This window comes from Ipomoea triloba, chromosome 6 (assembly GCF_003576645.1).
Source record: "Ipomoea triloba cultivar NCNSP0323 chromosome 6, ASM357664v1".
Lineage (NCBI taxonomy): Eukaryota > Viridiplantae > Streptophyta > Magnoliopsida > Solanales > Convolvulaceae > Ipomoea > Ipomoea triloba.
In genome coordinates this window covers 9,045,206-9,061,035 of record NC_044921.1, presented here as the reverse complement: position 1 = coordinate 9,061,035, position 15,830 = coordinate 9,045,206, and the positions used below count along the sequence as shown (strand labels likewise).

The 15,830-nt window shown below is 36.3% G+C and overlaps 1 protein-coding gene across 1 annotated transcript; it reads right to left on the bottom strand.

Moving 5' to 3' along the window:
• Positions 1-7,324: 7,324 nt before the first annotated feature.
• LOC116023073 (translocon-associated protein subunit beta) lies at positions 7,325-10,674 on the bottom strand. Its single transcript, XM_031264037.1, has 6 exons — positions 10,409-10,674; positions 9,530-9,628; positions 9,283-9,391; positions 9,127-9,198; positions 8,999-9,004; positions 7,325-7,804 (listed from the first exon to the last, which is right to left on the bottom strand). Exons 1-6 carry the CDS (start codon positions 10,588-10,590, stop codon positions 7,694-7,696), a joined length of 579 nt encoding a protein of 192 aa, XP_031119897.1. The 5' UTR covers positions 10,591-10,674; the 3' UTR covers positions 7,325-7,693.
• Positions 10,675-15,830: the final 5,156 nt, after the last annotated feature.

Below are 15,830 nucleotides of genomic sequence, written 5' to 3'. Positions count from 1 at the left end.
GCTGCAGAACCGCCTCCTTCAGCATTCTCCTCGGTTATGGCAGCGACTTTGGGACCCTGGGACAGTTTCGTTGAAGATGATCACCACCACAAGTCCAGCACCCCTTCTAATTTTTATCCTCCCCCTTATTGCCATCCGACGAGAATTTCCCGTCTATGCCTTTCTTTTAGGATTAAAACCAGAATTGGGCTTACTTTGGCCTGGATTTGTTCGGCCTTGGCCTCCATTTTTCTTCAGAGGACCAAAGGTCTTAAAATCCACCAAGCCATCAACAGCGGCAATGGAACTTGACAAATCCTTAACATTTTTCCTCCTCAATTCGGGCTGTGCCCATGGTTGCAAGCCAGCCATAAAATTGAACAACTTATCATCGTCACTCATGTTTTGTATATCTAACATGAACGAAGAGAACGCCTTCACATAGTCCCTTAGCGTACCAGTTTGGCTCAAACGCCTCAGGGCCTCCTAGGCAATCCAACTAGCGTTACCCGGTAAGAATTGCAACTTCAATTCCTTCTTAAGCCGATCCCACGACTCAATCCTTTCCCAGCCAGCACTAGCATCTACTGTAACACGCGAGCTCCACCATACCTTTGCATCGCCTGCCAAGTACATGCTAGTCATTGCCAGTTTCTCACCTTCTGGCACCCTAGTGACCTGGAAATATTCCTCTATATCCCATAGGAAATTTTCCAACTCTTTCGCATTGCGGGCACCGTTGAAGGGCTTAGGTTCTGGTATTTTGAACCCAGCACTTCGACTCGGCATAACCTTGTGCTCGCCAGCCATAGCCTTCTTCATCAAGGTCATGTCTTGCTTGAGAAGATCATTTTCCTCACGTAGCGTCTCGATATCATCCCGGGCGGCCTCTTACAGTGTATGCACATGGACCTCGAGTTGCTTAACTCGAGCCCACAACTCCTTAACATCCCCACCAACATCACCGGTTACGGAACCAGTCCCCTCATGCATCTTCGAGGTTTCTGCTTCCTCACGGGGATCACCAACTCCGCCACCTCTGGCCTCAGTGCTGTCCACCGTTTGACCGGGAAGGTTGCTATGCACATGAGCCATCAGTCTAACCTGGCTATGATACCACATGATATGGGGCGAATTTTCGCTTGCTTAGTCGAATTCGATCCGCACGGCCTGCCTAACTCGCAAGGCAGTCAGCCTACTTTGACACTCGTTTATCTAGGCTAGTGTTTTGGAAAAACAAGGGATGGAACACACACAGTTACGACCAAGGGCCAACCTTTGCATTGCAAATAACTCAAGCAAGTACAACAAGAACACTCAAGCTCACACCTCTCGCGCAGCACATATGCTACCTTAGGCGGAGTATTTATAGTAGAGGGTGCGGTTACATGCCAACCGCTTAGCATAACCGATTGAAACTGATCTAAGAGCACTCAGGGGCAAAATCGTCTGATATCCCTCAAATCAGCCCGCTATGTCTGGCTTCCAAAACCGCACAATCGTTCCGCATGTGACATGCGCGTGCAAAGGACACCTGGCGTCAACCGCCTTCAACTGCCCGCGTGCCAAGCACATGCACGAGCGTCTTCCAAGGACAGTTGTTAACCGCTCGCCAACTGCCTGGTCACACGCTCAGACTCGGTTCATCACAGCGCGCCAAGTCTCGCACATTCCGGCCAAGTCTCGCACTGAATGCTGCCTTATCGAGCCAAAGTCGCGCCCAGCCGCGCCTACGAGGCCAAGCCAACGCCCTGCAAAACCAACAGAGCCCACTCGGACCTTGTGCCAACCAATCCGCACCAATACTTGGCCAAGGTCGCACCAAGTACCGGTTTTCGGTTCTGAATTTTAAGGGTCTAACAGCGGGCTACCTTTGTTGGAGTCTATACAATTTTTCCTTTGAGTGGTCTAGGTTTAGTTGTATTCAGTTTTGTTAGGCGGTTGGCATGTAACCGTTCCCCTTATATAAATACTCAGCCTAGGCAACGTGTTTTGCTGTGTGAGGCGTGAGCTATAGATTCTTATTATACTTTGCTTAAGTGATTGGCAATACAAAGGTTGGCTTCGGGTGTAACTTCTCTATGTGCTTTGCCCCTTTACGTTTGTCCTTTATTTTCGCAAACACTAGCCTAGAAAAGTGAGTGTATAAACGGTTAACTACCTTGTGGTCTAGGCAAGCCGGACGGTTGCGAATTTGGCTGAGTAAGTGAAAGTTCGACTCGTTTCAATTGGTATCAAACCTTGTTTGACGATGAAAAACAAGGAAATTGTGTCGGGTGAGGAATAACTTCCGTCCAAAGACGAGAAATCTATTGGCACCGGTGACGGGATTCTTGAGGGTGAAGGTTCTGACTTGCTAGAACTAGAGGGGTCTGATGATGAAGTGCTCGAGGAGCAATCGAAAATGCTCTGGGCTCATCATAAGGCCCTCCGAAATTATGTACTGAGATTTTATGTTATTGCCCGTAGGGATATTGAACGACTTAAAGAGGACAATGAGGCCCTATGGTCTGAGTTCAACCTCGTTAAGATGACACTCTCTACCGAACCTCGAGCTGGATTAGAGGTCAGTGCCACCAAGGTTCGTGTACCAGAACCGAAACCTTTTGATGGCACGAGGAATGCGAATGAACTCGAGAATTTCCTTTGGGACCACGAGGAGTATTTCAAAACTGCTAGGGTCCCTGTGAATGAGAAGGTAATGTATGCAACCATGTACCTTTCTGGTGACGCCAAACTCTTGTGGTGTGCGCTGGTAACGGATGATGTGAGTTCTGGACGGGGCTGTATTGAGACTTGGGAACGACTCAAACATGAACTAAAGGCTCAATTCCTATTGTCTCATGGCTCGCGAGGGAAAGGCTAAAGAAACTGAAACACACAGGTATTCTTTGTGACTATGTGAACGAGTACACGTCGTCGATGCTTGATATCCAAAAGAAGAGTGATAAGGATAAACTCTTCAATTTTATGTCTAGCCTACAACCATTAGTGCATGCAGAACTAAGAAGGCAAGGTGTGAAAGACTTGTCGAGTGTTATTGCTACTGTTGAGGGCTTGGTAGATTATAAGACCATTGGTCCTCCAAAGAAAAATGGGGCCATGGTCGAAATAATTCTGGCAAGGGTAAGACCAATTATTGTTCCAATTCTAAGAAAGAAAGGTAGAGAAGGGAAAGCCACATCCGATGCTGGCAAAGTAAAGGATAAAAATCAAAAGGGTTGTTAGACTTGTGGTGGTGACCATCTTTAACGAAATTGTCTCAAGAGTGCCAAGGTTACTGTCATGATCGAGGAAAGGGCTAAAGGAAGTGGTTTTGCCCCGGTGAATTGCATCCCTATGCAATTGGTATCGGCAATCAATGCTTCGGCTCTGGTTGTTGTTAATCCCAGGCTGATGTATGTGAACATCTTTGTCAATGGTGTGGCAGTGTTGGCGATGGTGGATACGGGTGTCAACTATAAATTTGTTGTTGAATGCTGGTATCCCATTTGAAGTTGAATTTGGAACAAAATACTTCTAAGATCAAGATGGTGAATGTTGTCGCCAAAGGAGTAACTGGATGGGCAAAAGTAACCTTAAAAGTCAAAGATTAGGATGGCTCCAATAGCCTCACTATGATGCCGCTAGACAACTTTGATTTGATTTTTGGATGTGTGTTCTTTATCGTTGCCTGGTGATCCCCTACCTTGGTGGGAATGTGGGATAATGATCAATGATGAAAATTCCCCTTCATTTGTGAGAGTCGTGGGTGCTTATCAGAATAAACAGCATGGGAAAGGTATGACCTAGTATTTGGCTATCCAAATTAATGATGGCTTGAAACACGGGTACGATACTTACCTTGTTGTTATGTTTGAGATCAAAGGTGATGTTTTTTAGGACGTTCCCAAGTCGGTGGTGGATGTGCTTGAGGAATTCAAGGATGTTATGCCTTCTGAACTTCCTAACAGACTTCCTCCTAGACAGGCTACGGATCATAAGATTGAACTTGAATCGGGTGCAAGTCCCCATACTAAGGCCCCATACCGAATGTCCTCATCCGAGTTGGTTGAGTTGCGTTCCTAGTTGAATGAATTGTTGGACAGTGGGTTGGTACAGCTATCCAAAGCCCCTTATAGTGTTACAGTGTTGTTCCAAAGGAAGCACAATGGAACCTTGTGGATGTGTGTGGATTACAGGGTGCTGAACAAGGTAACCATTAAGAACAAGTACTCCATTCTTAATGCTCAGGACTTGTTCAATAAATTGGTGAAGGCTCATTCTTTACAAAGCTGGACTTGAGGTCAAGGTATTGGCAAGTCAGAACTCATCCTGGAGATGAACCAAAGACAACAATGGTTACGAGGTATAACTCGTTTGAGTACTTGGTTATGCCGTTTTGGCTAACCAACGCCCCTGCTACCTTTTGCAATTTAATGAATGATGTACTCTACGAGTTCCTTGATCGTTTTGTGGTAGTATACCTTGATGACATTGTGATTTACTTTGAGGGCTTAGATGAACATGTTGTACATCTAAAAAGGGTGTTCCAAAAGCTTAGGGAACACGAATTGTATGTGAAGAGGGAAAAGTGTGAATTTTGTAGTCCTGGGATAACTTTCCTTGGGCATGTTATAAGCCATGGGAACATCAAAATGGACAGGGGAAAGGTAGAGGTTATTTTAGATTGGTCAATTCCTTGTAATGTGGGTCAGTTGCATTCATTTTTGGGACTTGCGAATTATTACCGTCAGTTTATTTCTGGTTACTCCAAAAGAATTAACCCTTTGACAGATTTATTAAGGAAAAAAACAAATATGGGTTTGGTCAGGTGCTTGCTAGAGTGCCTTTGAGGACTTGAAGTGGGCTGTGTCTACGGAGCTTGTCTTGCGAATGCCTGATTTTTCTGTACCGTTTGAGGTGCACACTGATGCCCTATACCGTGCTATTGGTGGCATCTTGGTGCAAGAAGGCCATTCAGTTGCCTTTGAGAGTTAGAAGTTGAAGGATTGCGAGCTAAGGTACAGTGTGCATGATAAAGAAATGACCGCGGTGGTGCACTGCTTAGAAATTTGGAGGCATTACTTGATGGGTACTCGGTTCACTGTTGTGACTGATAACATGGTAAATACTTACTTTAAATCCTAGAAGACATTGTCCCCAAAGCAGGCTAGATGGCTGGAATTCATTGATGAGTTTGATTTTAATTGAGTGCATAGGCCCTGCTGCCATAATGTCATGGCAGATCCGCTTAGTCAGAAGGTTGTTGAGGAGTATGTTGTTGTCTTAACCTTTGTCCAGACAAGTATGGTTGAGATGATTCATGAGCAGGCCAAAAAATGATCCACATTATGTTAGACTTTTGGAACAAGTCCAACCTACTTAGTTTGAAGGTATTGGCTTGAAGATAGCCTCCTTTTTTTGCAAAGGAGGGCGGTTATATGTGCCAACAGGTGAGCTGCGGGTCAAACTCTTAAAAGAAATTCGTGATCCCTAGTGGGCTGGTCATCCCGGTGTGGGCGTGACTATGGGTGGCCTAAGATGGAGTAGGACATTGTGGCATATGTGCGGTCTAATTTGATTTGCCAACAAGACAAGACGTAAAAGAAGAAGGCAGTTGGTTTGCTACAACCTTTGCCCATTCTTAAAAGTCATGTTAGGCCGTGACTATGTGTGGCCTAAGATGGAGCAGTTCATTGTGGCATATGTGCGGTCTAATTTGGTTTGCCAACAAGACAAGACGTAAAAGAAGAAGGCAACTAGTTTGCTACAACCTTTGCCCATTCCCAGTAGACCGTGGTAGTCGATTTCCATGGATTTCATCTCTGGTTTCCCAAAGGTGAATGGTATGTGCTCTATCTTTGTGAACGTTGATTGATTTTCTAAGTATGGGGTGTTTCCGTGTTTGTCGCCGCCCTAGAGACCTGTACGGTAGAAGTTGTTGTTGAGTTATTTTTCAAAAATGTTGTTAAGTATTTCGGCTTACCGGGGGATATTATGAGTGATCGGGACTCCCGATTCACAGGCAGATTTTTTACGTCCTTGTTCAATCTGGTTGGAAATTACTTGAAATTTTTCATGACAAACAAACCTTAAATAAATGGGCTGACTGAGTGGATGAATGCCTTGTTGGAAGAGTATTTGAGACATTATGTTACTGCGAGTCGGCGAAATTGGTTGGAGCTGCTTGATCCAGCCCAATTTTGCTACACTTTGAATCAATCATCTGCTACTGGATTGACCCCATTTAAGTTGGCTATTGGTTTCTAACCCCTTACTCTCCATCAGTTGGTTGTAAGGGTGGATGGAAAGTGTCTTGCTACTGTTCGTTTTACTAAGGAGAAGCATAAGCTCATTGATGAGGCTCGTGATAAACTTGTCTTAACACAGAAACGGATGAAAGGGCAAGCTGACAAGGGAAGGAGAGATGTGCAATTCCAAATTGGGGACTTGGTCATGTTAAAACTAACTCCCCATATTTGGAAGAAGATCAATAGCAAGACGGTGCATCGGAGTTTGGTTCTAAAATATTATGGCCCATTTGAGGTAATGCATAAAGTTGGTGAGGTAGCCTATCGGTTAAAGTTACCTAACCATCTTAAAATTCATCCTACTTTTCATGTGAGTTTCTTTAAGAAATTCAACCATGAGGAGTTTGATGTTGCAAGGCAGCAACTCAAACGAGTTCCCCGTGTGGTCCGTGATCAATTTGAAAAGCAGGTGGCTAAGATTTTGGACCACAGAATTAAGAGCCAAGGCAAGAAGAATCAACCGACTGAGTACCTAGTTCAATGGGAGAGTGAATCCCTTGAGGACACTGCTTGGATCTGTGGTGCCTAGTTGTAGCAATTTGAAGAGAAGATTGATGAATACTGAAATTCAAGGGGTAAAGTTGTTACCGCCTCTGATTGGGACATCGAACTCTTCAGGTGGAGGAGGTATGTTAGACCCCTAAATTTTGGAATGTAAAACCAATGCTTGGTTCGGCCTTGGCCATGTATGACTCGGTACAAGGTCAATGTTGGAAGGAATCCAATATTGAATTATATTGTTAGATTACGAGATGTTCTGAATAGATCATATGTCCTATATAGACCCTAAATACATGAGACACTTTTAAACTCGTACTATACACAGACTAATCCTCATTCGCACCAAACTAGCTCAATAAGAGACAAAGCGCTAGTTATATTAAGACGAGAGTGCACTACCACTCACACCAACCAGCTTGGTTGGAGACACACATATATTCATATACAAACATATGCACGCAGTTTCGGACAGGGGCCTGATGATATTTTGTGGAACCTCACATTCCACATTTCCACCACATAACATCAAAATCTCGCACCACACCCTATTCTGAGTACCAACTTCGTTCATACAACAGTATTACTTAGCACCAAAAATGTATAGCTAACTCCGACAATTGAAAACATTGTACTAACGAGAATATGAAAGAGAAAAATGTAACATTTGAGGCACAACCACCAAACTCTAGTTCTCTAATATGATACTGCCGCATTGGATGGGAATGGTCTGGAGTGAGAAAGCAAGCTAGTCTACTGTCAAACTGCTTTAATTGTTCTATAAAATTAAAAACTGAACTGGTGAATTACAATGACCTCTATGACTGAAAGACAATAAAGACAGCATGTTCCGGATGCCCAAAGTGTGTTTTTTGGTAGACTCTTCCCTGACCGAAAATTGAGCGGCAACATGCACCATACATTTAGCGCTTCTTCTTTGCAGCACTGGATTTTGATGGGGTTGCAACCAGGTAAATAAACAGAACCACAATGGATACCACGGAAACCAAGGAGCCATATTTTGCCAAAAGTCTCTGCACAAATGGAACTTTAGTTAAGAGCAACCAAGAAAGGGTTCCAACTTCCAATCATATGAATTCAAACACTCCAAAAACTCACTATAAAATGAATAGAATGACTAGAATATTTGTATTCTCACAAGGAAATTTGAGGTATGTATAGCATGCCAGAACAGTTCAGGTATTCACACAACTTCACACTGGTCAGAAGATTAAGAGTTCTTTCACCAGTTAAGCCCAATAGAATATTTGTCATTTAACCTCTTTTACACAGTTCCTTTCAGAGTGTGACAAAAATATTACAAGAGATCTTTGCACTTCCCCCTCTACAGTTTATAACTAGTGCATTAGCTCACACATTGCATGGGTAACAGAAAGTTAGTTTATGTTTGGACTTTTGAGCTTTATGAATTCTATTGAAAGAAAAAGCTTCTTGCTTTTGTATGAGATCAAATAAAAAGAAGGGGAATATGGAGAAGGCACTACAAAAATTGTCAAGAAAGGTAAGTTGCTCCCTTGACTGACTTCACTATTTATATACTTGTAAGTAGCTCCAGAATACTATATCAAAACACCAATTATCATAGGAAACAGCTGGAGCATTTGAAGTTGTAATTGAGGAGATTATAAAGACTAATAAATATTCATCAGCTGTTAATGTTCAAAACCAAAAACAAAATAATTAGGATTTAGGATACAAACAGATGAAACTAATTGCTTAGTGAAGTCATACCTAGTTTCTAATCGATGGGGTAAAACAAAGATTGAGTCAGAGCTTTAAAAGCAAACATTTATTAGTGACTCAAAACTCAGATGTTAAATTCAATCCTTTTATTTCATACCAAAGCATTGACATTGTGTAGTTCAATATGGCAGTAACAGATATGATACACACAATATATATAATAACGTAGATCATTTTTTTTTTTCAGTTTTCTGCTAGACTCCAAATGTAAGTTGGGGATTCGTACAGTCTTTCATTAAATTCTGGAGTTAACTTTCCAATTTGAACTCTAATTAAGTAGACATAATAGATGCCACATGTTGCCAAATAGCTAATAAGAGCAAAATAGGTGGGAAGAAATGAGCCCTCTGTCCCAAAACTACACTTCCACCCTCTCTGTTCAGAGTTATTACACACACGCTTGTGTGCATATGTTCATATGCATTCAAAACTAAATCCATAATAATGATGACAAGAAACCATACCTTGGCCTGATTAATAATTAACCATCAGCATAAGGCAATCCCATGCAAAAAAGGAAATAGTGTTTTTAGTAAATCAATATATCAGGCAAAAAATTGGCATATGCAGCTGGAACAAGTATCACCCTTACCAAGTCAAACTTCTTCTCAGTAGGCCTCTCCGCTAGTAAGTCAAGAGGCAAGATCGGAGTAGAGTAAGCCTCCTAAATGAAGACAAGTAAACATCAAGAGGATTCATGTACACACTACTGAACTAGATTACTATTTACTAGAGTGCATATTCAAACCTGCAGAGCAGCCTTGGTGGGGACACGAAAGGTTACGATTGCTGGTGGACCATAAAAAATTGTTTTAGCTTTGGCCTCCAATTCAAAGGAATGTGATAGAGCACCACCTCTGAAAACATAAAATCAGCATGAGAAAGAATTGTATGCAAAAGAACAATTAAGATCAACTTATTTAAAAGGAAATGCTTAGGTGGGTCAAGAACTTTTGGAGAAAAGCTGAGGCTGGATTGAAATAGCGAAGACTCACACATCAAGCCGCTCCCATGACATAGAAGTGTTACCAGTGACAATGTCAAATATACTCTTGGGCCAGGTATCATCTTTAAGACTCAAATCATATGCAGTCCTGCAAAGCAGAAAATATTCCATATTATTTTTTTTTTAAACACAAATATATTAACAAAAAGAAGATTAAGTTTAGACAGAAAAGTAGTATAATAGCACAAATACTATAGTTCAACAGTCACAAAGCATCAGAATATGCTCTCTGTGACTTGATAATAGATCAACATAAAAACCAGCAGGTTCCAGAAGCAGCAAATACTACTATAGGCTCAGATTGTCCCAGATTAGTTTATTAAGTATATTGAGGATAATATCAATAGACTTTAGGAAACAACATGGATAGTATCAAATGTGATAGTAGAGATTGATCTGCTAGATTTTAGAATAACATCGGATACATAACAAATCTAATTACTGCATGGCAAGGTCAGAGGAGATTACACATAAATTACTATGCAATTGACTAGTGTAATGCTAACCAAATCCTCAATTAAATGCATAAAACCAATAGATCAGCAAATGGAAACGAATAAAGCTAGTAGAGTAGTACTCCGTAATAACAATTAGCAAATTAAATGTGAATTAATTCATCCTGTTACAGTAAAAATGACTTCACCGAGTTAAATTCGCATGCCTGAATTGGAAGAAAACAAGGTATCAATTTAAGGAGTAAGCCGTTTTACACGATATACAAGAAAAGAAAAAAATAAGTAGCAAATACTCTATCTTTCAGCTCACATATAAACATGTGTAGAAAGTGGCATGCAGGATGAAAAATAAGATAGATGGACAGATCTGCAAAAGGAGAAGTGAGGAAGATGAGAATTGAGGGAAAACATACGCAGATCCTTCGTTATAGATGTTGATGGAGACAGAGATACGTTCGGAACCGGATTTGAGCCTGGTAGAGGTGGCCTTCTTGTGGGCGATGATGAAGGGGCCATCGGAACTGGCGACTGCAGTCCATGACACCAAGAAGAAGAAGAGAAGAGCTAGGGAAGAGTACCTCGACCAATTCGCCATAGCTCAGATTCAGAGTAGACGTGGAAATGAGAGAGAGTGCGAGTTTTGACAGAATAATAAGTCTACCGATTTTGCCTTTAGGGTTGGGTTACCGTGATTAGTATCAGCGTGGCGTCAAACTTGCTGCTGGATTTCCAAACGACGCCGTGTAGTGACGAAAGGGACTAAATAAATTTCATTAATTTAATTTCGGCTATGTTGACTTTAGAAATGCATATATTGATCCAGCCCAATGGGCCCTACCATCATTTTGGAAGCCCAGTTCAAAGTCCCAGACCGTTTAAACAAAACGCAATGAGTTACCAGGGAAAATTTTTGTCCCTAAGTTTTTAAATACAGTAATTGTTATTTTTGTTTCTATATGTTTTTATTTTGTTCTTTTTTTTTTTTTTTGAAATCAAAGAAAACATAATATTCATTCATCCATCATAACTCATAAGAGCATTACATAGAAAATGAGGAGAATTATCAAATCACCCTACACAATCAAACATAAAAGGAGATTTCTGAGCAAGCTTGTGAGTCATTCCATTCGCAGACCGTCTAACAAAATAGATAGTCACATGTGCATTTTGACTAATTAAACTGATAATATCTAAAACTAACATATCAAAAGAAGAATCACTACAAAAAAACGCAGAAATAACGACGGATTAATTCCGTTGCTAATATAACGACGGATTAGCGACGGATTTATGTATTTTCAAAAATTCGGAAGCTAGCGACGGATTAGCGACGACCTAGCGACGGTACATTGCGACAGAATATATTTGTCGTCAAATCCGTAGCTAATTTTAGCGGTAAATTGCCGCGCATAATTTTGAGACGTTTTAGCGACGGATTAGCGACGGATTTTTGACGGGCTGATTAAATAATATTATTTTCTACGGATTAGCGACGGACCATAACCCGTCGCTATCGTTGAGAGCATATAATTATTTTTTTACTAATATAGCGACGGATTAGCGACGGAAAATAATATTTGTAGCTATCTAGCTATGGAAACGTATCCGTCGCTACTTATACAAATGTGCATTACAAAGTTATAGTAATAGCTAGCGACGGATTTTTGAATCCGTCGCTAGAGTAGCGACGGATTCATTAATCCGTCGCTAGAAAACATAATTTCGGGTTTTAATTTAGAATATAGCGACGGATTCATATCCGTCGCTAATGTAACCCATTCCACTCATATGTTTTTATGCAATCTAGCGACGGATTTATAAATGAAGAAAGAATTACGAAGGAAATGAATTGTAATTCGTTGGTAAAAGTATAAGGTAGGAATTGTTAGGAATAATTGAAAGATTTTATTGAGCCAAAAGTGTAATTGAAAAATTAATATCCTCAATCTTAATTTATTTAGAGTCTAACAATTTTTATTCTGTGCATTGCACGGGTACTATACAAGTAGAGGGTAAAGTAGATTTTTTTTAAAAAAAATACTAAAATCAAAATAATTTGAACTATTCATTTCATTAAATAATTTGACGGATATATATATATATATATATATATATATATATATATATATATATATATATATATATATATATATATATATATCCATAAAAATATTTAAAGAAATGAATAGTTCAAATTATTTTGATTTTAGTATTTTTTTTAAAAAAAATACTAAAATCAAAATAATTTGAACTATTCATTTCATTAAATAATTTGACGGATATATATATATATATATATATATATATATATATATATATATATATATATATATATATATTAATGATTTAGTATTACATTTGCTGGTATAAATATTACATTTCATCTTAACCTGACCCGTCTCAAGGACAATGGTCTGTGAGATGGTCTCACATAAGTTTTTTTCATTTACCAAACATATTTCTATAACCAGTTAATGCTACCAGCTAGTCAAACCCACTAACAACTATTTGCCAAACACCCCTTAATGAAATTTCTCTCTTTTCCAAAAGAAATAAAATAATAATAATAATAATAATAATAATAATCTATACTATATATAAAAACAATTTCCTCCTCCCAAATTTTCCCCCCAAAACTTAGGGGTATTTTGGTAAAATCATTTATTTTATTTATTTATTATTTTATTATTTTATTAATTATTCATCCTATAATATTATTATGGTAATATGATAATGATAATATGGTAATATTGTTAATATTAATGGGTGATGGGTGATTGGTGATATATAATTGATAATTGATAATATGGTATATGGTATTATTCTTAATATTAATATATAATATATTAATATATAATAATATTAATTAATTAATTGGTGATTATTTTAAAAAAGAATAATTAATTGGTGATTGGTGATTAGTGATATGGTAATATTGTTATATATTAATATTAATTAATATATATATATATATATATATATATATATATATATATATATATATATATATTAATATTAATTAATTAATTGGTGATTGGTGATTAGTGATATGGTAATATTGTTATATATTAATATTTATATTGATTGATATTGATATTAATTCATTAATTGGTGATTGGTGATTAGTGATATGATAATCTATATCTATATATCTATATATATCTATATAATTGACATGTAATTAACTATATTAGAATGAAAAAATTATATAATATTGTAGTAAAATTTTTACATGTCAATCATCTATATTTACATAAAATTAAAATTAATTATACTTTCCTTTTGAAAAATCTTCCATATTATGTTTATCCTCCACTATATAATGATGAGAAATGACTCTTCTCTCACAACGTACCAATATATGTGCTCTCACTATTAGTTAGAGATCTATAATCTGTAATTCTACAAAGTCGAAGATCGAACTTTAACACGAGTAGAATTGTTATGGTATGCGGTATGATTTAATTTTTAGTTGATTCATTCTGCATGTTGGAGATCCTTATGGTGTAGTCTGCATTCCATAGAGTATTTTGTAGTACTGTGATTTAGTTTGATTTTAACAGCTCAATATGCTTTAATTTTTGCTGATAAGGTTTCAAGTAGTTAGGCCAATTTTGCCATGGGCGTATCACGTATGTAAAATTACAATTTTCAGAGTGATTGTAGTGAACAATCAAATGTTTTCTATAATTACATATTTTAATCACATTACTTTGATTGGTAATTTCTAATGGAAAAACATTGTATTGTAACTTTGTATTACAAGATTTTGAATGATAATACCTTATTTAACTATCCATTGACTTGGTTAAAAAATCAGTATAAATATAAGTGTTCGGTTAATAAATTTTTTGTAATTCCAAAATACTAAATTTTAAAAGACTACTCAAACCAACATTTTCATAAAAAAAGTTGTTATCTATATATAGTTTTTTTAAATCTATATCTATATATAGTTATATAACATTATAACATATAATCCTAACACCAAATGAAGATTGAAGTCTTGAAGAGGATAGCCTTCCCAGATAATTGAGACACGGTTACACAAAAAATGTAGATAACTGATGAGTAATTACCGTTTTTGTTTATTTTATTTTTTACTCGGTATAAATGCGAAATGAAACCGAACATCCAAAAATCNATTACAAGATTTTGAATGATAATACCTTATTTAACTATCCATCTTTTTAGTTGTACTGTGCAAAATAACTAGCAATCTACGGATGCTCATCTATATATTGTTGAATTTGCAATCTTGATCTTCCCCATTTACGGATGCTCATGTAATTCGGTAAAAATGGTGGTTACTATACTTGAATAAATCCTCAATTATTCATTCCAATTGTTCGTTTTATCATTCCAATTCTTCATTTTATAAAAAATGGTGCATTGGAAGCTAAACATGGGTCATTGTATCATTGATTGTTGATTCCAATTATTACTAATCTTTATCATTAATTGCACAATACTAATTCACACTTATTAGTTAAAAAATGGTGAATACTATACTTGAATAAATGAAATAATAATATTAAATTCTGTACCCTCGATTTAAAATATATTATGTTAATATAATAATAATAATAATAATAATAATAATAATAATAATATACTCCGTAGTAATAATAATCTAAAATTCTTAATATAATTTTCCTAATAATAATAATAATAATAATAATAATATAATAATCCATAACTCTTAATATAAGTTTGTAACTAAATTTTCCTATTAAATCTGTTTATAAAGGTAATTATAAATATAGAATTGAGAAATTCCTATGATATTTTATTTAATTGATATTATTCCTAATATATTTTATCTAAAAGGCTTCCTTCCTTTTTTATAACATTGTTCCATATGTTAATCCCTTTAATATGCTAATCTATATAGGTAATTAATTACCATATACTATTTATCATCTAAATAACCCGTGGTAATTACCAACTATATTTAACATCTAAATTTATTATGGTCATTAAACATAGATATTTCATTCTTACGATAATTTTATATATTTTTACTTCAGATAATGTCAATTACCGTGCATTTCATTTGATTACTTTTGAATAAAATCTTAAAAATTGTGACAACTAATGAATTAATATTGTTGTTCGTAATATAAATTTTATCAAATCAGTTAACGAAATTGATAATACATATATTACATCCATAATTAGAGGAGATTAACAAAATTATGATAATTATTTCAATTCACGTATTATTATGCTAATTCACATATTATTACGTCCATATAACTATGTAAATTATTTCAATTCACAGATTATTACACATATAAAATTATGCTAATGGTTACTTTGGAATAAAATCTTAATAATTATGGTCATTGAGAAATTAGTTCAAACATTATACTTTTATTAAACGGTTTTTTATACTTGCCGTAATTTTATCTAATCAATTAAAGAAATTAATGGTACACATATTACAGGCATAATTAAAGAAAATTAAACATACACATATATATTACGGATAAAATTAAAGAAAATTAAACATACACATATTGCGTCCATAATTAAATGAAATTAAAATATACATTATTTTTTAATAATAATATATACTCCTTAATTACCATACTTATTCATAATACATGGACGTCATAATTAGCATAATATTAATGTATACTATATATAAAAACATAAGAATAGTACAGGCATATTTTAAATTTTAAACAATAGTAAAGGTAAATTACAAATAGAATGAAAATATTTCAATAATAATATTTTACATCATTAATTAAAAATAGAACAGAAATTTGGTAAAAATACCAGTGTATCTATTATTCTAATTGACTAATTAACTGAAAATAAAAAAAA